Below are 22,490 nucleotides of genomic sequence, written 5' to 3' on the forward strand. Positions count from 1 at the left end.
TTTGAACCAACTGATGATCATTTCTAAGCCTTGAGATCTTGCTATCACTCTGGACTGTTCCAAAGACATGGCTGCTGCTGAGGGAGAGTGAAACAGAGGCTGCCATATACAGATATGAATGACAACCTCTGAGGCCTCTGTGGCTCTCTGGCGAGGTGTTGCTCACTGTGCTGTCATTCAGTCTTCTAACCTTGAAAGTGCATCTTCCTTTCCATTGTGTCGCAGCTGAGGCAGCCACGTTGTATTGCTGGACATTTCTGAATGAAAACTACTTCAGTATTATTGATGCAAAGGCCTCCTGTTGCCTGAGAAGCAATATGGCTTGCAAAAGTATCCAATTCTGTAATCGCTGTAATAATAACCGATTTGCCTTTTTAAAAAAAAGTCTGAAGTTCTTCACTTTCTGGGAGTTAACTCCAAGTGAACTTCGAATGAATTTCACATAAATTAAGCCAAATTCCTTTCAGTGACATTTGATGTTTTTAAACATTGAAATGTTACCAGCAGTTTTTCTTTGAGTGAACAGTTTGTAGCAAAAGGAGAACAGAATGGATTCCAGTGATGATAGTAGGTTTTTGTGTGAATGTGAATGATAGGCACATTTTCAAGAAACATAGAAATCCTGTTTGAATAGAACTTAGTACGGATGTCAAGCAGCTTGAAATAAACTATCTCTCTCCTGGAAGTTAGTTTTACAGAAATGCTATTTCTCCTCTTCTTTTATTAGCGCCTTGGCCAAAGATCAGTGCATCATGAAGTTGTTGGCTCCTTCATTCATTGGTGTTTAGAAGAATGAGAGATGATCTTATTGAAACATATAGGTTTCTGAGATGCCTAGACAGGTTGTTACTAAGATGCTGAGTAACTCTGTTACTTATAGAAACAGAAATTGCTGGAAGAGCTCAGCAGGTCTGGTAGCACCTGTGAAAGTTAGCATTTCAGGCCAATTGACCCTGCCTCAGAACTTGTTACTTGTAGGCACAGTTTAAAAATAAGGCATCTCTTTCTGTCAGTGAGAGAAATTTCCTCTTTTAGAGAGTTGTTAGTCTTTGGAATTCTTAGGAACACCAGAGAGCAGTGCAGTTTGGTATACCCAAGGTTGAGTTGAGCAGATTTCTATTGACGAAGGAGTTGGCAGTTATAAGGGACAGGCAGCAAAGTGGAGTTCAGGCCACAGTCAGATCAACTATGATTGTATTAAGTGGCAGAGCAGGGTCATTGGGCGAAATGGCCTACTCCTCCTATCTCTCAATCTTATGATGTAATTGTTTTGTGTCTTGGTTTAAAAAAAAAATTGACTGTTGACTCAGGGAGGCAAAAACTACCTTGCTTTAAAATTAAATCTAATTTTAGGTGTTTAAGGAATGAGGACAATATTTTTTAAAACTGTACATGTTGACAGTAGTAGTTAAGATTTTTGGAATACTAGAAAAGAAAAGATTATGTAATTCTGTGCTTTGTTTTGTACATTTCTCGATTCTGTTTTACTCTGGTTTGATGGATGATCTGGCTTGAATTGATCTGTGACAAAAGAATCATTTAATTACAGCAAGAGGTTAAAATAATTTTAGCTGTTTTTTAAAATGCCAGGGTTTAAAGATTATAAATCCTTTTAGGTGAACAGAAATATTAAGGAGACAAGCATTTGTGCTTAAGTTTGTTGTTGGCATGCATCTTCATTAATGAAGGCTGAGCAATTTCCACATCACACCAGTTGTACTATAGGTTATTAGCATCTGAATGAGTAATAGGTTAGTGTTTTAGGTGAAGGTTCTTTTTAATGACTCCACTTTTTGAATGATGTTGATGATCTTGCTGTGGCGTTTAGAACAGTAAGAGCCGAATTTTCATGGAGAGGTGGGATTCAGTCTCAAACACACTTCATATTAAAAGAAAGTGTCATTTGTGCAACATTTTTTTTTAAACAAAGGGAACTAAATCCCTTCAAGTGGCCAGTTGGCTATAAATATAAAAACCCATTGCACTAGCCATATTAAAGTGAGAGAGTTCTCTAATAACCTTGTAAAATTGTTGATGAATATTTGAGGACAGATGAATATTTGCTGAGGCAAGGTTGATGGATCTTTTTGAAACACAGTTAAACATTCACAATGGGTTCAGCTATAATAAAAATGTATCTGAAAAATGGGGAAAAAAGAGTCTATCGAAACCAAAGAAATAGTTAGCCTTTGTTTTCTCAGCTGCATCACACATACTGTCAATGGAAGCAGTCCAGGAGCAGACTTCTTCCTCTAAGTGAAAGCTGCTAAAGGTTTTTTTTTGTTTTCTACACATATTAAAAGCGCTCTACGTGCTTAATTCACTTCAAATTATTATGCTAATATCCCAAGCAGTGTTTTCTTTAGATGTTAATGCTTCTGATGCAGCATTTCTGTTTGAATGACCACACCTCGATCGTTCCAATTCACTTGCACCTTGACAACCTCAAAAGGGCAAAATATGACCTCTCCTTGGATTTCTGATTCCTACACAACCCACCAACACCAACTTCCCCATCTGGCATCCAAACTTTATCAAATTCCCCTTTGGACCATGGCATTAGAATCCCAGACCTTCTACATTCTCCTTTGCGCCTCTCTCCGTTGGATCCATTGATTTAGCTATTTGTTACATCACACATCATATATAGTCTATGTTTAAAATAACCTTGTGCATACCAAGTGCCAGTTAATGTAGTTAGAATTATTGTTTTACTGCAGAACAGCATTTAAAGCCTTCTGGCTAACTTGTTTTTGTTTGCCGTGGCACAGAGGCAGATGCAAACTGTTATAACTGTTGGCCGGTGGTGGATTTGAGCGCTCATTCTTGATAGCTGTCGAAAAACCAGGACAGCTTGGAGAAACTGGTGCTCATTGTGTCTGTGTTGTGGAACACTGGTAATTAGGACACAGTTGCTTCCCTATTAATGAAGATGATTCAAAGCTGAAGTAATCCAAAAGAAGCTTGCAGCTGAATGCTGTAGATATCAAAAACTGAGAGGAGAGTCAGTTAGCTCAGTTGGCTAGAAAGCTGTTTCCCAATGCCAGCAGTATGAGTTCATTTCCTGTACTGGCTGGGATTACCAGAAAGGACTCTCCTCTTCAAGCTCTCCCCTCACCCTGAGGCGTGACCCTCAGGTTCAACCACCATCATTCGTCTCTAATGAGAGAGCAGCCCTGTGATCCGCTAGGATTATGCAGACTTTACCTTTTACTGAAGAGGGAGTAGGCGATGTATGAAGCTTTGGGAATATTTTGTAAACTGTATTCTTAATTTCTAACATTTGTTAAGCATTAATATCTTTTTGTTTCTTTTATGATTCTCAGGATGAGCAAAACTCGTCAGATTTGTAACTTGGCATAAGTTAGAAGAGGCTGGCTCCACCAAATTAAGACCAAGTAGTATATTTCAGATGCCAATTCGTAGAATAATTTACAATTTGGCCAAAGCAGTAAAACCCAGAGGGATGCTTATGGATAGGAATAAGATTTGTTACCCCTCCTCTGTGGGCTTTCTTTGAGTTTAATTTTTGGAGGATCTTATCTCAGCATAACCTGATTATTGTGATTGTGCATAATTCTGCTGCTCTCTGCACAGCTTTTGGATAATGGTTTATAGCAAAAGCAGAACTTTTCAGCTTTTCTTTTAAACGCACTAATGTAAGTCTGAGCTAAAAACACAATATTTTGGAAGTTCAGAAGATCACAGCATCTGGAAGGGAAAGATAAGCTCATACTTTTGCAAGGAGAGCATTTGGTAGAGCTTGGACAGTTCAAATATTGAGTTCTCAAACATTGGCAGTGTGTCACATAAGGCTTCCTGACTAACATCCAGTTTTCTTTTAGGTAACAGTCTGGATTTTCTCAGCTGGAAGTTGAAAGCTTCCCAGAAAAGTTTTGGGAGATTTAACTGTCTCCATTGAAGTAAGGTTTAGTGATCAAAACAACAAATTTTACATCAGTAACTTGAATCTCCCACGCATTAGAAATTATCACCATCAGACTAATTAGGAAGGGAATATAATATAAGTGAACTGCTCTTTCAAGTTTGTATATTTAGGTGAATCAGACACTCTATTTTAGATTTAATATATAAATATAGGAAGCCACCATTGGTAAGCACACCTCCCTTAACCATTTTGGCTCATCCTATGCCATGTATGCTTGTTCTCCATTTACAGGATTGCTGTCCACCCTCGTCCTTTGCTCCCCCTTAAGCGTAATGTGAAAGGTGTTTCAGAAAATTATCGCGAGAAAAGTAGTTGTAGTAAAATTGTAAGGGCATTGTTTGGAAATATCACTACAAATAATCATAATTGTTGTTAGGCTGGAAGTTACTGTGGCTATTTATTTTTGTGATGACATAAAGATGTTAGGGCTGATTTACCAATAGGTCTTGCTGCTTTCTGATCAGTTAATTTTGAACTGAAACATCTGGGTCAAGTGAAATTTTCTGCTCCTTTATCCTTCATAATTTTTCCTTTCCATTATTGGATTCCTGAAGCTCATTGCCTAAAGCCTCCTTGTAAGCAGGCTGTTTTCCAATTCTTCCCCCCCCTCCGACTCCGACTGAGAGTGTAACTAAGTGGCATTATTTATATTTGCAACCGTTAAATAGCCTGAAATTTAGGGACTTTGGGCTGAGTTTATCTAAGCATATCATCACATTTATTTTAAATGAAATTAGACGATTCTTACAGTATTATTTTCAATCTATACTTGGATGTCGTGAAGCAGGTTTCTTTTGTTTGTTCCTTGACAGATGAACATATGGTCTGTTTTATAATCAGAGAATGGAGCCCTTTATGTTGTTTCATAGCTAGACAATGATGACAGCTCCCGTTGAGATCGTTATTAGAAACACCTCCCCGAGCGTGAATGGAATTAATTTTTATTAAGTGATTGAAGATATTAGCTGAGCCACATGTTAAACATTCACGGGAAACCCATCTCATGGGTCATGAAGCTACAAAATTGAATAGAAAGTGGGGTGCCTGTGCTTCATAGGTTTTTATATAACTAAAAAGCTGCGTTGCTTCTTTGTCCTATTTGGTCCCATAAGAGCCATATTCTCTCAAACTAAAGGTAGCAAATATTCTGAAAAGATCAGCAATGTGTAGCAGGAAGCAGGTATGATCATTGCGACGTAAGAATCTTCTTGCTAAAACAGTGGTAGATACCGAAGCCATTGTAGCTTCAGGGATGGAAGTGGATAAATTATTTTTTCAAATCTTTGTCAGTTTGCAGGGAAAGGGAATGGACACAAATGGAGTGCTTTTTCAGAACTGTGTAGCATCAAAGACTGTCAGAAATGCTGCTTGATATACCAGTGTATGAATGGCCTAGATAAAGGCTAGCAACAACAGCGAGCAACCCCAAAATCCAAAGCCCAAGCATGATCGTGAGAAAAATGGGAAAGGGCATAAAGGTAAATCAATTGAAGTGAATGGTAGTCAAAGTAGATGGGTGGGGATTGGGGTTGGAAGGAAGAATGTGAGGAGCAACAAAAGAATTTGCAGATGTTTGGGATAGAGAGAAGTAGAATATGGTAAGAACAGACCGGTATTCGCCCCTCAACCAATATTATTAGCAACATCATGGAATTACCAGGATATTGCTATTTAAAGGAGCTTACTGTGTACAAATTGGTTTAAACATTTCCTAAATTACAAGTGTTGGCATATCAAAGTTTTTAATCAACCCAACAGCATGTCTCTGGTAGAGAAAAGCATGATTTAAACACTAATTCTTCCTCTTTCCTTAACAGATTCTGAACGAAAAATTAAAATGGTCATTAGCCACAGTCCAAATAGGACAGAGGTGCATCTCTCCTTTAGTGTTGCGGGTACATCACCACAAATTATCTTTAGTTCAGCTACTTATTAAGAAATCTCACAGACTATCATGTACTGAAACAATAATTCAAACTTTATTGCATGTAGCAACCAAATATTAGACCCCTTGAATAAACGTGACCCAACTTAACTATTACTTGATTAATGGTGAAATCTGGCCAGGACTTCAGCCAACGATGGTCTGACAGTGGGGTGGAAGTGTCCAGGGCTTGATTCTTGTGCAGTGTTGTTCTTCGAAGTTCTGCTGTTCAGTCGTTCTGGTGTTCAATCCTTATACAGATTTTCATCCTTCACTCTCGGAGGTGATGTATTGATGATTTCTTTAGAGTTCTTCATCCGAGTTACTACAACACTGCAACTGGGTTCCTTATCAAATGTAATTTCTTTGTTTCTTGTTACATTTGGCATTGACTGTCTGTTCGAAGACACGGCTTTCCTGTGATTAACACCTTAAATTCTTCTGCAGGGCTATCCTTGTCCTTTGTGGTAATAAAGCAGCCAGTTTATTAGGCAGGTGTCAAAGCAGTTTTGTTTGTGATCTCACCAAGACGTGGCTGATTGCTCGAGTCTCTGTATAACAGGTTGTCTTTGTTCCTCAGCAGTTTCTTCCAGGCAGTTATTGCTGTGTGTAATAGTTTATCTTTTGATTCCATTTAGTCCATGAACAGATATTAGAGTTCTGAAGTCTCTAATGTCATAAAGTTCAGGTGATTATGTATTGTCAAAGGCTCTGATCGACATCAAACACTGAGCAAGGTCATGAGGCAGGCCTCCATGCACTGTCACACTCCTCACTAACTCTAGCCATTCAGCCAACTGAGCTAATTTAGTGAATTAACAATGTGGTGATGAGAAGAAAAACTCGCTGCGCATTCCGTGATGGTGTGTATGGAGTGGGATACATGGGGTGGGGGTTGAGGATGGTAGGAAAGCAGTATTCCATGTTACAATCTCTCAATGCTGATGAGTGTTTGGGTCTACTGTGTATTTTGTCCCACTTGTAAAGCAATGAACCCTTTATCCAGACCCATAATCCTATGAGATAGGAGCAGAATTAGGCCATTCAGCCCATTCAACCTGCTGGACCATTTGGCCACAGCTGATATGTTTCGCAACCCCATTCTCCTGACTTCTCCCTGTAACATTTGATGCTTTACTAATCAAGAACCTACCTATTTCTGTCTTAAGTACACTTAATGACTTGGCCTCCACAGCCCTCTGTGGCAATGAGCTCCACAGATTTACCACCCTCTGGCTGAAGAAATTCCTCCTCACGTCAGTTCTAAAGGGTTGTCCCTTTACTGGCGCTGTGTGCTGGGTCCTAGTTTCTTCCCCTAGTAGAAACACTTTTTCTCCACGTCTATTCTATCCAAGCCTGTCAGTATTTTGAAGTTTCAATCAGATTCTCCCCACCCCCATCCACCCCCGCCTTCTCAACTCTACCGAATAAAGACCCAGAGTCCTCAACTGCTCCTCCTCTGACAAGATCTTCATCCTGGGATCGTTCTTGTAAACTTGTTCTGGATCATTTCCAATGCCAGCATAACGCTCCTTAGATACAGGGCCCAAAACTGTTCACAATATTCCAAATGTGGCCTGATGAGAGCCTTATAGACTCAGTAGCACATCACTTCTCTTGTATACTGGCCCTCTTGAAATAACTGCTAACACTGCATTAGCCTTCCCAACTATAAAATGAACCTGCATCTTAACCTTAACAGAATCCTGAACCATGACTCCCAAGTCCCTTTGTGCTGCAGGTTTCTGAAGCCTTTCCCCATTTAGAAAAAATGTCTATGCCACTATTCTTCATACCAAACTGCATAACTTCGCATTTTTCCACATTGTATTTCATCTGATTCTTAGACAGGCTGGGAGAGTGGGCAAAGTCCTTGTGCAGTTCCCTGCTTCCTGAACACTGCCTGTCTCTCCACTTTGTGTCATCTGAGAACTTAGCAACAATGCCCTCAGTTCCTTCATCTAGATTGTTAATGTATAACGTGAATAGTTGTGGTCCCAAAACTGACCGCTGCAGAACTCCACTCGTCACTGGCTACCATCCTGTTAAAGATCCCTTTATCCCCACTCTCTACTTTCTGTCTGTCAGTCAGCCAATCCTCTATCCATGCCAGTAAGACCATAGGCTCTTATCTTATTTAATAGCCTACAGTGTGGTACCCTGTCCAAGGCCTTTTGGAAATACAAGTAGATCACGTCCACTCGCTCTCCTTTGTCCAAGTTGCTTGTTACCTCAAAGAATTCTAACAGATTTGTCAGGCATAACCTTCCCATGATGAAGCTGTGGTGACTCAGCCCTATTTTACAATGCACTTCCAAGATCTCCATAATCTCATCCTTAATAAAGGACTCTTAAAATCTTACCAACTGAGGTGAGGCTATCGCGTCTATCATTTCCTGTTCTTATGTTTCCCTCCTTTCTAGAACCAGGGGTCTTGCATTATCCATTTTCCAGCCTCTGGGACCCTCCCTGACTCCATGGTGCCTGAAAGATCATCACCAATGCCTCTACAATCTCCTCAGCTGTCTCCTTCAGAACCCTAGAGGATAGTCCATCTGGTCTGGGTGATTTATCCACTGCAGACCCTTCAGCTGCTCACACTTCTTAGCGATGGTCACTACACTCACCTCTGCCCCCTGACTCATTTGAAGTTATGGTATGCTGCCGGTGTTTTCCACCATGACGCAAAGTACTTGTTCAGTTCCTCTGCCACTTCTTTGTTTCCCATTATGACTTCTCCAGCCTCATTTTCTAATTGTCCAAATATCCACACTCATCTCTCTTTACCTTTTATAGATCTTAAAAACAAAACTCTTACAATCATTTTCCATATTACTAAGTAGCTTACTCTCATATTTCATCTTCTCCCCCCTTTTATTGCTTTTCTAGTTATCACTTTTTTAAAGGCTTCCCAATCCTCTGGCTTCCCACTGATATTCACCACATTGTATGCTTTTTCTTATGCTGACATCTCTCATCAGCTGTGGTTGCCTCATCCTTCCCTCAGTATATTTCTTCTTCTTGGGATGAATTTCTGCTGTGCCTCCCAAATTATCCCCAGAAACTCCTGCCATTGCTGCTCCAGTGTCGCCTTCACTAGGCTCCCCTTCCAATCACCTCATGTCCTCAAAGTTGCCTTTACTCAATTGTAATAGCGTTACGTCTGATTCCAGCTTCTCCCTCTCAGACTGCAGGGTGAATTGTATCGTAGATGGTCTGTGACCACTAGGGATTCCTTCACCCTAAGCTCCCTAATCAAGTCTGCCTCATTGCATATCACCAAATCCAGATCTGCCTGTTCCCTAGTGGGCTGTACCATGAGCTGCTGCAGAAAATCATCTCTTGTATTTTCCATGAATCCCTCTTCTTGGGGTCCGTTACCAACCTGATTTTCCCAGCCCACCTGCAAGTTGAAGACTCCCGTGATTATTGTAATAGTGTTTTGCTTACATGCTTTTCTATCTCCTGATTTATTTTCTTCCCACATCCGACTACTACTAGGAGGCCTGTACACAACTAAATGAGTGCTATTTTATTTTGTGTTTCTTCAACTTTTCCCACAGATCCTACACCTCCAAATGTGTATCTCTTCTTGCAGGTGATTTAATTTCATTTCTTACTAAAAAGGCAACTTTAGTACCCTCTGGCCCACCTTTAACTTTTTCTATTATTTTCCATGCAACTGATCGCCCCCACCACTGTTTACTTTAAAACCTTATCCACAGCCCTAATGATGTGATTCACAAGGATTCTGGTCCCAGAATGATTCAGACAGAGCCTGTCCCATCAGAACAGCTTCCTCCTTCCTCAGTACTGATGCCTGTGTCTCATGAATTTCATCCCATTTTCCCAACACTAATCTTTGAGCCACACGTTTGCCTCTTGAATCTTGTTGACCCTTTGCCAATTAGCTCATGGCTGAAGTTGGAATCCAGAGATTATTACCTTGTTGGCTGTGATTTTTAATTTAGCTCCTCGCTGCTCATATTCCCTCAGCAGTACCTCTTTCGTCTTTCTGCCAGTATCATTGGTACCTGTGTGGACCACAACACCTGGATGTTTTCTCTTCTCGGTGCAAGTTCATCTGCAGCCCAGATACAACAACCTGAACCTGGGCACCACGCAGGCAACACCGCCTTCGGGGACTCTCGATCCTGGCCAGAGGACAGTGTTTATTCCCCTGACAATACTGTCCCCTGACAATACAGCTGCATTTCTCTTTTTCTCCCGCCTCTTAAATGGTCCCTGTACCACGGTGCTATGGTCAGTTTGCTCATCCTCCCTACAGACCCCACTCTCATCCACACGGGGAACAAGAATCTCAAACCTGTTAGACAAGCTGAGGGGCTGAGATTCCTTCAGGCGCTACCTGCTGGATCCCTCAACCTGCCTCGCTCATAGTCACACCCACTTGACCCACCTGAATTTGAGGTAGTAAATTGAAGGGGTGTGACTGCCTCCTGAAACAGGTCCAGCTAACTCTTTCCCCCTCCCTGATATATCAGAGTGTTTGAAGCTCAGACTTCAGCTCATCAATGCCAATCAATCAATCAGAAATCTCAAGTAACCAACACGAGCTACAGATGATGCCACTGTGAACCACAATGGGGTCCACCAGCTCCCATGTCATGTGGGTACAACATGTCACCTGGCCTGGCACCTCTTTTTTTTTTTTGTTTTATTTACTAAGTTCTTGATTTGATTTTTCAAAAATTTTGTACTGGTTTTTCAGTTTGTAGCTTGTAAATAATTCCTGTTATGACATTCAATCTGAAAGTATCCTTGAATAGATAATCAAATTAGTAGCTGCTACCAGTTGATGAACTTACAATTTATCTGTGATGTCACTCTTTTGTGCTGGACCACAAATCCTGGGCTTCAATTTATCCTGCTTATAAAATCCTTACAAGCTATGAGTCAAAACAAAAGCCAGCAAAAATCATTTTGTCCCCTCTACACAAATAAAGTCTTAACACAAGGCATGCTCGTATATTGTTACTTGATTCATTAAAATATTTTTAGTTTCACTTCTTGTGGCACGGTTAATTTTCTATCTTTCTTTTGCTTTCCGGCTCAAACAAAGTTGGATTTAGTTCGGAAGTCTTGTGACGTTGTACTTGGATGAGAGACTTAACCCACACAAGCACATATGTGGAATTTTTAAAGGAAGACAAGTTGTGACAGAATCAGAAAAAAAAAGGACGAGGGAAAGAGTAAAAGACATTTCATAAGGCAGGCAAAAGAGTGAAAAATCCTGATTTCCCAAGTCTATGGCCCAGACCTCAAGAAACTATCCATTGTAAAATGATACAAGCTGCACTAATGGAGCTTGCTTCCTGTGCAATATTTTGCATATTCTTTAATACATTTTCAGGCGATCGTTTGTATGTCTAGATGCAACTTTCACCAAGAGGTGGATGCGATTCTGAAACATCAGTCCTGCGATTCAGTATAAGTGAAAGGAAACTATATTCTGGGAATTGATCAAAACCCTCTTATTGAGAGCAATTTTTCAGTTGAGTCATTTATTGAGTCCGTAATTTATTTACAAGTGTCTGTTGGCTTTTCTGACTTTACCGATTGACATTTCTGATAGATTTGACTTGTTGTCCAAGATCAGGATGATGAGTCTGTCAATAACGGGAAAAGATCTGCTAATGCCTGGAGGCTGCACCGTCCCAAGAGATGTGATTATTCTAACTCTCCACACCTCCTGCAAGTTAATTTAGATTAGCTGCAACTGTCAAAGCATCACCCTTATGGACTGGCTCTGCTGAAATTGCCATTATGTTGCCTGAATTGACTCTGTATTTAATGTAACACACTCCTTTTGGGGAGATTTAATGAATCTATGTTAAAAGATCCCGATATTATGAAATGTTTGGCTGCTGATCAGAGATCCTTAACCATATTCAGGTAAGATCCACTTAGCTCAGACATTGATCTTTGCACGAACTGGAATTTTTTTTTTCTGAGAATCAGTAGAAAAATCTGATCTGATTTTTCACGCAATAATTTCTTACCGCAGCCATGGAGTGCTTTGCCACTGTAAACTCAACTCACATCATGAAATTAGCCCAAGGCTGGCAGACTATAAGATCAGTTTGATCGACAAAAGAATTAGATAGGTGTTTCTGTCATTGGGACCAATCCTATAAAGGGACAGGAGAATGGAGCATCTCTCTGCAACTTCACTTCAACTATGGGAAGCGGAAACTTGCGTCCAACCTAGCATGTGAAATGGTAACATGCTGGTGTGGCACAAATATTCCAGTCACCCCTGACTATTTTCCTTTATAAAATTGAAAGCTGTCCTCCAATTGTCTGCTAAACCGAAATGGGACCGAAACTGTGGGATGGGTAAGGATGAGAAGTTGAGGGAAAAAGAAAACAGTAGGACTTGTGCCCTAGCTCTTGACAGGCCACTGAACCCAATAACAGCTTCACCCTTTTTCCTTTAGATGTCAGGTCTCTTAACCTTGCAGTTCTATATTACAAAATGTAAAGCACTCTCAGATCCATCTTTACAAGTATCACATTTACCCGTTCTGAATATGTGTTGTTCTTGAACATTTTTCCACAAGAGACATCTACTGACATTGCTAAAAGAATCAGACTTAAATAATACAGTGGAGTTTTAGTTTGTAATACTGAACCGAATAAATGTATTTTGGGGGTGCTAGCAGTAGATGTGCTCCCTCAACCTATTTAATGTGTCCTATGCTAAACCTCAAAAGGATTTGACATAATGGTGCAGTATGTGAAGACATGAAATGCATTCTGATGAGTAGTCTAGTGTAGCCATTCAGTGCAGGATTTAGTAGAATGATCTACAAATAAGTCAGCTTTTTCCTTATGCTGCTAGATGCTTTATGTACATTTAAGTGGAATTGTTATGCAGTTGGAATGGATCAATGAAAGCCCAGAATAGTTATCCTGGAACTTTTAGACTCTGTAAATGCTATTGTCCCCACCTTATTCATGTATCTTTGTCATTTTCTGCAAGGTTCAGTTTGTTGTTTCCTTGCTGCCTAAAATTGCCAAGCTTTGAGGATCCAAAGGTAAATCTTTAACACTCTGCTGAGCATCAATTTACTGTAGAGAGCTTGAAATCCTGCCTTTGCTACGGGAAATATTTGGAGTAAATCTCCATTATATCTATCTTGAAGACACTGACTGCTGCTTTCACTCAGTTATTGAAAATGATTACCCAACATGTTAAAATAATGATTACTTCATCAAACAGCTACAATACAATGTTTTATAACTGTGGCCATCGAGAAAAGCAGTGTTTTAGTTTAGTGAAATCTCGAATATTTTTACAAGCAAACTGAACGCTTAACCACTGTTAATTTCAAGTATTGTGCAATCCTGCAACTCAAATGTTCCAAATTCTTTGCCATTAAGGGATGTACTCTGTTTTAAAGTTTCAACCCAATTGTAATATTTGTTGTAGCATGAAAAGTTCACATTTCATTTTGGGTAAATTCAGTATTTGAAATTTGCCTTCCCAGAGATCGGTAATGTCTGTCTGATTTCCTCCAAGTGGAGTGTTTGAGATTACAGAGGGATTATAGTGAAAATATTGTTCAGTCTGGTCGTTATGCCTAATTTGAAATTGTTTGCCTTGCCATGCAAATTGAGAATTCAGCTAAGAAGGGGAGAACTTTCTGTCCCTCAATCTTGTCCCTACTATCATTCAGTACCTTTACACAATGTTGCACAGAAATATGCTGTTCATTTGATCAGATTGTATTGCTGCTTGTCTTCCACCATAATGAATGTTTCAATCCCTGTCAACTCTGTTCCAATTTCCATTTCCTTCATCCTATGTAACCAGTGTTAATACTTAACGTAGCCTCCAGTTCATTCAATAATCAAGTGAATTCTGCCATTTCACAAACCCTCTGAGAACAAAAATCTCGCCTGCTCTCATTTAATCTTGTACCATGTCCCTTTTGTTTTGATTCCCTCAATTACTGGAAACATCTGTTCCTCTCTCTCTAGTCCTATCCCTCTAAGTTTGAAGACTTCCATAAAATTATCGCTAATTTCACAACTTGAAAGTCTTACACCTTGTAATCTGCACTTTGTCCTGAATTCAGCTGCGACATGCTTTGAATAAAATGGAGTTAAAAGTTCTCTCAATGCTTTGCTAAGGTTTTACAAACAAGCCAAAACTGTTCTAATTTAGAAGGTTGTTAACTTGACACTTTTAAGAATTGCTGACATTTACATAACAGATCCTACACCCTCTACAATCTGGAGTGTAGCAACAAGGAAGCCAGTCCATACTAGAGGGCAGATTTATCTCCCTTTGCCGGCTCTCTACTCCTTTTTAATAACTCTGATCCAAGGATAGAACTTGCATTTCAGCATGCTGTACTAGTTCAAAATGGTGGGAAAGTGTTTCCATAATTGGTCTGTATAATGAGCCTAACATGGTTCAACATTTTTCCTTTTATTCAAAATAATTATTTTTGAAACTGTTATTTTAATGTCCAAGAACATTAATCAATCCTTTCCACAAAAAAAAATGAGCAGAACTGCAGCAACTGATTCGCAAAGCAAACCATTATGGATACAGAATTCTATTCATTTCATGGTCATGATGTTTTTATGTGAAGAATGCATTAATGAGCAATTAAGCCTCATATTTAAATTGTGTAAACAAGAATATTGCAATGGAATGGTTACAAATGTAAAGGAAGTTGGTGAAATGGTAACATTGCTAAAGGAATGACTGAACGTTTGGTGTGTCCCTCTCTGTAGCCCTGTTGCTCAGTCAGGAGGGGGAGACTTGGCAAGGATGTATGCCCATTGGTCAAAGTCAGAGAGTTCTGATGCTGACTATATGTTGAAATGTTATAGTCTATACAAGTTTGACTATTATAATAGCCCTGAAGAAGAGACATTTACAATTACTTCTTCAAGTGATTTCTAATTTAGAATTCTAATTCTAACATTGTTTGCTGAGAAGAAAAACATCAGTCCCACTGCCCCTCAACCAGCATCGGGTTCAAATCCCACCACAGTAGATGGTGGAATTTGAATTCAATGAATTAAAAGAAAACTGGAATGAAGAGTCTCATGATGACCATGAAACCATTGTCGATTGTCAGAAAAGCCCATCTGGTTCACTCATGTCCTTTAGGGAGGGAAACTGCCATCCTTACCTGATCTGGCCTACATGTGACTCCAAACACAGCAATGTGGTTGACTCTTAACTGCCCTCTGGGCAATTAGAGATGGGTAATAAATGCTGGCCTAACCAGTGATGCCCTCATCCTCTGAATGAATAAAAAAAATTAAAACTGTTCATTAACAACAACATATCTGCATTTAGGGAGACAACAATGAATGACTTTTCATGTGCTTAAGTTAAGCCAGAGTCTGTTTTTTTTTTTAATGGACTGTAGCATGTTAAACTGATTAATTTCTACACTACCATTTACGCAGAAGCAAGGCTTTAAGCCAGATGTTGGCATGTGCGATCACCAGTGATAAAGGAAAGCTACCAGGGATTTGTAGCAGTATAAAATAGAGTGACTGTCAATGCATTTTGGGAAAAAGGTGCTGACTAATAACAGATCTGCATGACATTGTAGTACCTACTCACCATAATCCTTGATTCCTTTACTGTTCAAAAAATTATCTATCTTTACCTTAAAAACAATCAGCGAGGTAGCCTCAGCTGCTTCACTGGGCAGGGAATTTCACAGATTGACAACACTTTGGGTGAAGAAGTTTCTCTGGAACGCAGTCCAAAATCTGCTGTCCCTTATTTTGAAGCTATGCCCCCTGGTTCTAGTTTCACCTTTAAGTGGAAACAACCTCCCTGCTTCCACTGTATCTATTTCCTTCATAATTTTATATGTTTCTATGAGATTTCCCCTTATTCTTCTAAATTCCAATGAGTATTGTTCCAGTCTGCTCAATCTAGCCACAAAAGGCAACCTTCTCAATTCCAGAATCAACTTCATGACTCTGCACCTTCTCCACTGCCAGTACATCCTTTCTCAAGTAAGGAGACCAAAACTGTAGTACTTCATTTGTTGCCTCCCCAGCACCCAAACAGCTGCAGCATAATATGCCTATTTTTAAACTCCATCCCTCGAGCAATGAAGGATAATATTCCACTTGCTGCCTTAATGACTTGCTGCACCTGCAAACCAACTTTTTGTGATTCATGCACAAGGACAGCCAGGTCTCTCTGCACAGTAGCATGCTGCAGTTTTTCACCACTTAAATAATAGTCCATTTTGCTGTTACTCCTACCAAAATGAATGACATTACATTTTAACAATGTTGTACTCCATCTGCCAGACTCATGCCCACTTACTTAACCTGTCTGTATTACTCTGTCGACTTTCGGTATCCTATGCCTAGCTGCGACCTGCCAACTCTGAGGGAATTATTTTGTCAAGTTATTTGAAGCTCACCATAAAGATTTCCGGCTCAGTGACTTATTTATCACTTCAGACCAATGAAACTTGTTGACTGATGTCAAAAACAGCCTTGAGTAATGTAGAGACAACACAGTGCGGAGCTGGAGGGACACAGCAGGCCAAGCAACATCAGAGGAGCAGGAAAGTTGATGTTTTGGGTCAAGACCCTTCTTCAGAAATGTCAACCTTCCTGCTCCTCTGATGCTGCCTGGGCCACTGTGTTCCTCCAGCTTCACAGTGTGTTGTCTCTGACTCCAGCATCTGCAGTTCTTTCTATCCTTGAGTAATGTGGATTTGCTTTATAAGGCATCAACTCTGCCTGAAAGAATCAATTCAGTTAAACTCATCCACAGCAGACACCATCTTGGAGCCGCCTCAACACCAAAGAATCTGTGCTTGAGTCCTTCAGGAATGATGGTTGCAAGCTGGCCATGAATTGACGAAAGCAGCTGAACTATAATGTGATCTGTTTCTCTCTGCAGGTGCCAGTGCTGAAACCCATGGATTTGATGGTGGAGGTGACTCCACGGAAGATCTTTGCTAATGCTCACACCTACCATATCAACTCCATTTCTGTCAACAGTGACTGTGAGACATATATGTCAGCCGACGACCTCAGGATTAACCTCTGGCATTTAGGAATAACAGACAGGAGTTTCAGTATCCTTTGTCATATGCATGTGAGAGATTTGGAAAAATAATTGAGTGTGTTTCTGAGGTTATGCAAAAATATGGATTTTTGTACTGCTGGGTGGTGGAAGTTTATTGAACCTTCTGAGACTTGCACAGTTTCACAACCCACTCAAACTGAGCACATTATTTTTAGTGAATGTTTCATCTGCAGTATTATGGCTTAGTCCAAAGATGTGCTGATTAGGTGGGTTGGCCATGCTACATTGCCCTGTCGTGTCCAGGGATGTGCAGGACGGTGGATTAGCCATGGGAAATAAGGGTGTTACTGGGGTAGGGTGGGGTGCTGGGTCTGGGTGGGATGCCTCTTCAGGGGGTCAGTTCAGATTCAATGGGCTGAATGGCCTCTTGCTGCGCTCTGGGAATTTTATTCTGAGATAGTGTAAGTAAACATTTTTTCTTGGGTTGCCTGTGTTGCTGTAGTAAACTGTTATCCTTTTGATGTCATTGATATTTATGCCTCATGCCATTATGAAGTCCTTTGAAGGCTTCCAACTTTTCACACCAAAAATGTTATTAATTACAGCAAAGTCATTGTTCAATTTCAGCAATGAAAACATCTTAATTGGAAAATTGTTCATATCCCTACCACCGTTCATTACCCAATACAAGAACAATGCTTACTTCAGAACATGCACGTAAATTCCGATTAATGATCATATTATCTTGATTCAACACGTGATCTTTATGCTTTCTAAAGAGCTGTTACAGTAGATGAGTGTGTGCAAAGTGAACTTCAGAACGTTTGCTGTTTAAAGCACGTATGAATGTTACATCATTCAAAGATGCATCTCTCTACGCACGCACGTGTTTGTGTTATGTAGAAAGCAACTGTTCCAGACATGATGAGGCAATCAATAATGCTGTAGCTGTGGCTTCTATTTTCATAAAATTGTGATATCACTGTTGAATATTCTAAAACCACAGAATTGCTGTTCTTTATTGGGAAGAATTTCCCAAAATTTTTCGGAATTTTCTTCTCGAGTAAATATCTGTGAAGGTATTGTATTGCTGACATCAGTTATTGACCAAAGCAGCTTTGTCCAATCTTAGAAAGGCGTCTCTCCTCTCTTTTAGTCTTAGTTTCTACATCAACTGCCTTGCAACTTTCAGAAATTAGATTGCCAATAAAAGGTGGTTTTCCTCAAAGGGTCCGTGTCTCTAGAAATCGCTAAGAATGGGCAAAACTTTGTCAGACTCATTTCATTACACATGTAAAGCTAGCATAAAGACTTCTCATCCATGTTGATTCTGAATCTGAGTCAGAGAGGTGACTAAACATAGTCTGACAATGAAGGTTGTGTGCAGTAATTCTCTAGTAGATACAATTTCAAAATCATGTTTAGCTTTGACAGACCTAAAGTTATAGGTGTAAGTGTGAAAAATTACTTTGGGGTTAAAGATAAAAGCTTTTCTCAAGTTGAAGGGTTGTAATAACATAGCAATATTGGAATAATAGCTTGGTATAATACAACAGTAGCGATTCCAATTTCATTTTTGCAGTATTACAATTTTTTGTTGTTACAGATTTGGTTTTGATTGACTTTTCATCTTTTGATTTATACCTGTCACACTTGATTCAAAACAAAATATTAAATGGTGAGAAAATAACTTTAAATACTGACTTTGGAGAAACACCACTATCTTTTGGTGGTTGTAGTATGACCAACAGACCTGATATGTTCTTTCAGAGTTTAGAGGTCAATATCAGAGCCTAAGATACATGGACTTCAATTTTAGCAGTAAAATGGATGCTAACAAAAGGGTCATCTGTTCCAAATCCTGCATTAAGTTCTTTAACATTGAAGTTGATTCTACTTGAGAAGTCCTAAGTTGGAATCCTAATCTTTGTTGAAATCTGTGTTTCTTTTTCAGTTGAATGTCTTGATGAAAATGGGCAAGTTTTACCCTGATGATTCAGGCTGCAGTGGATCAACTCAAAGAAAAGTTGTGGTGGTGATGTTACAGTAGACTTTTACCCTTTTTCTTGTCTACTCTGTCAATCAGTTGCATTATTGTTAGAGAAAGAATTGGTGGAAGATGATCTCAGTGAAGGGAGTGTCAAGTTTCTAAGTCAAGTTGCTATTAAAAAGAAAGAGGTTTTGTGCGTCTTAGCAAGTTTTAAGGTAAATAAGTCCTCGGGTCCTGATGGCATCTATCCCAGAATATTGAAGGGGGCAAGAGAATAAATTGCTGGAGCACTGGCAGACATCCTTGTATTGTCTTTGGCCACAGGTAAGGTCCCAGCGGATTGGAGAATAGCCAATGTTGTCCCACTGTTTAAGAAGGGTAGCGCGGATAATCCAGGAAATTACAGGCCTGTGACTCTCATGTCAGTGGTAGGGAAATTATTGGAAAAGATTCTCAAGGACAACATCTACAAACATTTAGAAGCAAATGGACTTATTAGTGATAGACAACATGGTTTTGTGTGGGGGAGGTTGTGCCTCACTAACTTTATTGTGCTTTATGAGGACGTGACAAACGTGATTGAGGGAAAAGCGGTTGCTGTTGTCTACATGGACTTCAGTAAAGCCTTTGACAAGGTCCCTTATGGTAGGCTGGTACAAAAGGTGAAGTCACATGGTAGCAGGGGTGAGCTGGCAAGATGGATATGGAACTGGCTTAGTCTTAGGAGACAGAGGGTAGCGGTGGAAGGATGCTTTTTGGAATGGAGGGCTGTGACTAGTGGTGTTCCACAGAGATCAGTGCTGGGACCTCTGCTGTTCGTGATCTACATAAATGATTTGGCGGAAAACGTGACTGGTCCAATGAGTAAGTTTGCAGACTATACAAAGATGGTGGAGTTGCAGATAATGAGGATTGTCAGAGGACACAGTAGGATATATATCTGTTGGAGGCATGCGCAGAAAAATGGCAGATAGAGTTTAATCCGGACAGATGTGAGGTGATGCATGGCAAGGTCAAGTATATGTGGAAATTATACAGGAAATGACAAGCCCTTAAGAGTATTGAAATGCAGGTCCACAGATCACTGAAGGTGGCAGTGCGGGTAGATAAGGTAGTAAAAAAGGCTTACGGCGTGCTTGCCTTCATTGGAAGGGACATTGAGTACAAGGATAGACAAGTTATGCTGCAGCTTTACAGAAATTTAGGCCACACTTGGAATATTGCAAACAGTTCTGGTCACCACACTACCAGAAGGATGTGGATACATTGGAGAGGGTACAGAAAAGGCTTACCAGCATGTTGCCTGCTATGGGGGATTTTAGCTATGAAGAAAGGTTGGGTAGATTGGGTTCGTTTTCACTGGAATGCAGGAGATTGAGGGAGTGATCTGACAGAAGTTTGGAACGGCGTGGATTGAGTGGAAAATATAATGCTTTTTCCCAGGGTGTAGGGGTCAGTTACTAGGGGGCACAGGTTCAAGGTGCGAAGTGGTGGGGAAGTTTAAAAGAAATGTGCAAGGCATGTTTTTCACACAAAAGGTGGTGAGTGCTTGGAACATGTTACCAGAGCTGGTGATGGAAGCAGACACAGTAGCAGCATTTAAGTACCCAGATATACATATGAATAAGAAGGGAACAGAGGGATATGGATCCTGTAAGCAAAGACAGTTTTAGTATGGAGGGGCTAAATATGTCAGCGCAGGCTTGGAGGACCGAAGGGCCTGTTCCTGTGCTGTAGCGTTCTTTGTTCTTTATTCACAAATGTATGTTCTAGAAGTGTTTTCAGAAGAGAAAATAGGTCTTTCAGGTTACGTACTGCAGTACACTTTTTGTGATACTCATGCTAGTTTGGGGGTTCATCTGAAAAACAAATGTATATTCAGGACTTTGTGTACTCTTAATATTCCTTGTCATTAGGGGAAAAAAAAACAAGCATGTTAATTCTGTAACATTATCTATTCACATGACAATAAAACCTAAATGTAAACCAAATCTTTTGATACAGAAAATGCTGTTCCTAACAATTGTAATGAACTGTTCACATTCCCCCAACTCTCAGCCCAAATACAATTGTGAGAAAAACCTTTAACCTAACTAGCTGCAGCACTTGAGGCTGTGTTACTTTGTTACAAGTGGTTGCTAGCCTATTGCAGACTGTTACAAGGCAGTAAATAGATCGATTGCCATACTGCTTCACAACAGTCATCAGTTTAAAAGCATAATTAAATGACAAGGAAAGGACAAATGTACTTGAATCATTCCTTTTTCACAATAACATCTGCATTTGTGTCTACTACCAGTGCATTGACTATGATAATAAGTTGCTGTTACCACTGATTCTGACCCAGTTTTAGTCAGTCTGATACAATGAATATTTTGCCTTCAATCCTAGCCTCATCAGTCAGATTGAGAGTCTGCCTGCCTGTCTAGTGGGAAATAGAAACCAGGTCACAGCTAGCTTCCTGCTACAGGAAAGCTGTTGTCAAACCTGAAAGGGTGCAGTAAAGATTTACAAGAATGTTGCCGAGGTTGGAGGGTTTGAGCTATAGGGAGAGGCTGAATAAACTGGTGCTATTTTTCCTGGAGCATTGGAGGCTGAGCGGTGATCTTTACAGAGGTTTATAAAATCGTGAGGAGCATGGATAGGGTGAACAGTCAAAGTTTTTTTTTCCCCAAATAGGGGAGTCCAAAACTAGAGGGCATAGGTTGAAGGCGAGATGGGAAAGATATAAAAGGGACTGAAGTGGTCATGCTTTCACACGGAGGGTGGTGTGTGTATGGAATGAGCTGCCAGATGAAGTGGTGGAGGCTGGTACAATTACACCATTTAAAAGGCACCTGGATGGGTATATGACAAGGAAGGGTTTAGCAGGATATGGGCCAAATGCTGGCCAATTGGACTAGATTAATTTAGGATATCTGGTTGGCATGGACTAGTGGACTGAAGGGTCCGTTTCTGTGCTGTGCAATTCTATGACTTGATGGCATCAACTCAAAGCTAGTGGCAGAGAGGGCGCATGACATCAGAGGCTGGAGATAGGGAGGGACTAAATTGGAGTGTTTGGGTGGTGGCAGAGGTGGTAGGCAGGGGACTAAGGCTAGCTTGGGTGTCACCTCAGTTATGGGAGAATACAATGGCTGAGCAATGAGTAGGGCAAGGTGGAATCAAGTTAAAATAGATACACATGGAGTAATAAGCCAACTTTCTTCGCCCACAAGAAGGGCTGGAAAAGCACTTTGCCTCTTGCGTACAGCAGTGCACAGTTCCTACTATCTCTCCCTTTTAACTGTTGGTTTTTCTGTGTTGAGGCCTGGGCTGAGCCAACATAGAATGGAGAAAGAAATTGAAGTTGCAGCTCTTGAGTCCATGGCAGGCCTGTGTTTGTGTTTGAGAGATTTGACGATCTAACTTCCGACCTAACCCAAATACACTCATTGTTGGAGGTTAAAATTCCCCCTTTTGTGTTTCAGTCCTATTTAGACTTGCCAGTGAGTAGATGTAGTCTGGAACAAGAACGAAGTTGCTGGAAAAGCTCAGCAGGTCTGGCAGCATCTGTGAAGGAGAAAAC

General features: G+C 40.3%; 1 protein-coding gene across 1 annotated transcript in view; it reads left to right on the forward strand.

The window, feature by feature from the left end:
• Positions 1-22,490, forward strand: part of LOC109931419 (serine/threonine-protein phosphatase 2A 55 kDa regulatory subunit B delta isoform-like) — a 274,310-nt gene that overhangs the window by 199,718 nt on the left and 52,102 nt on the right. Inside the window, exon 6 of the mRNA XM_048610307.1 lies at positions 16,804-16,981. Within this exon, the coding sequence (XP_048466264.1) occupies positions 16,804-16,981 (178 nt within the window). The remainder of the gene's footprint in view (positions 1-16,803; positions 16,982-22,490) is intronic.

The sequence above is a fragment of the Rhincodon typus genome, chromosome 1 (assembly GCF_021869965.1).
Source record: "Rhincodon typus isolate 14 chromosome 1, sRhiTyp1.1, whole genome shotgun sequence".
NCBI lineage: Eukaryota > Metazoa > Chordata > Chondrichthyes > Orectolobiformes > Rhincodontidae > Rhincodon > Rhincodon typus.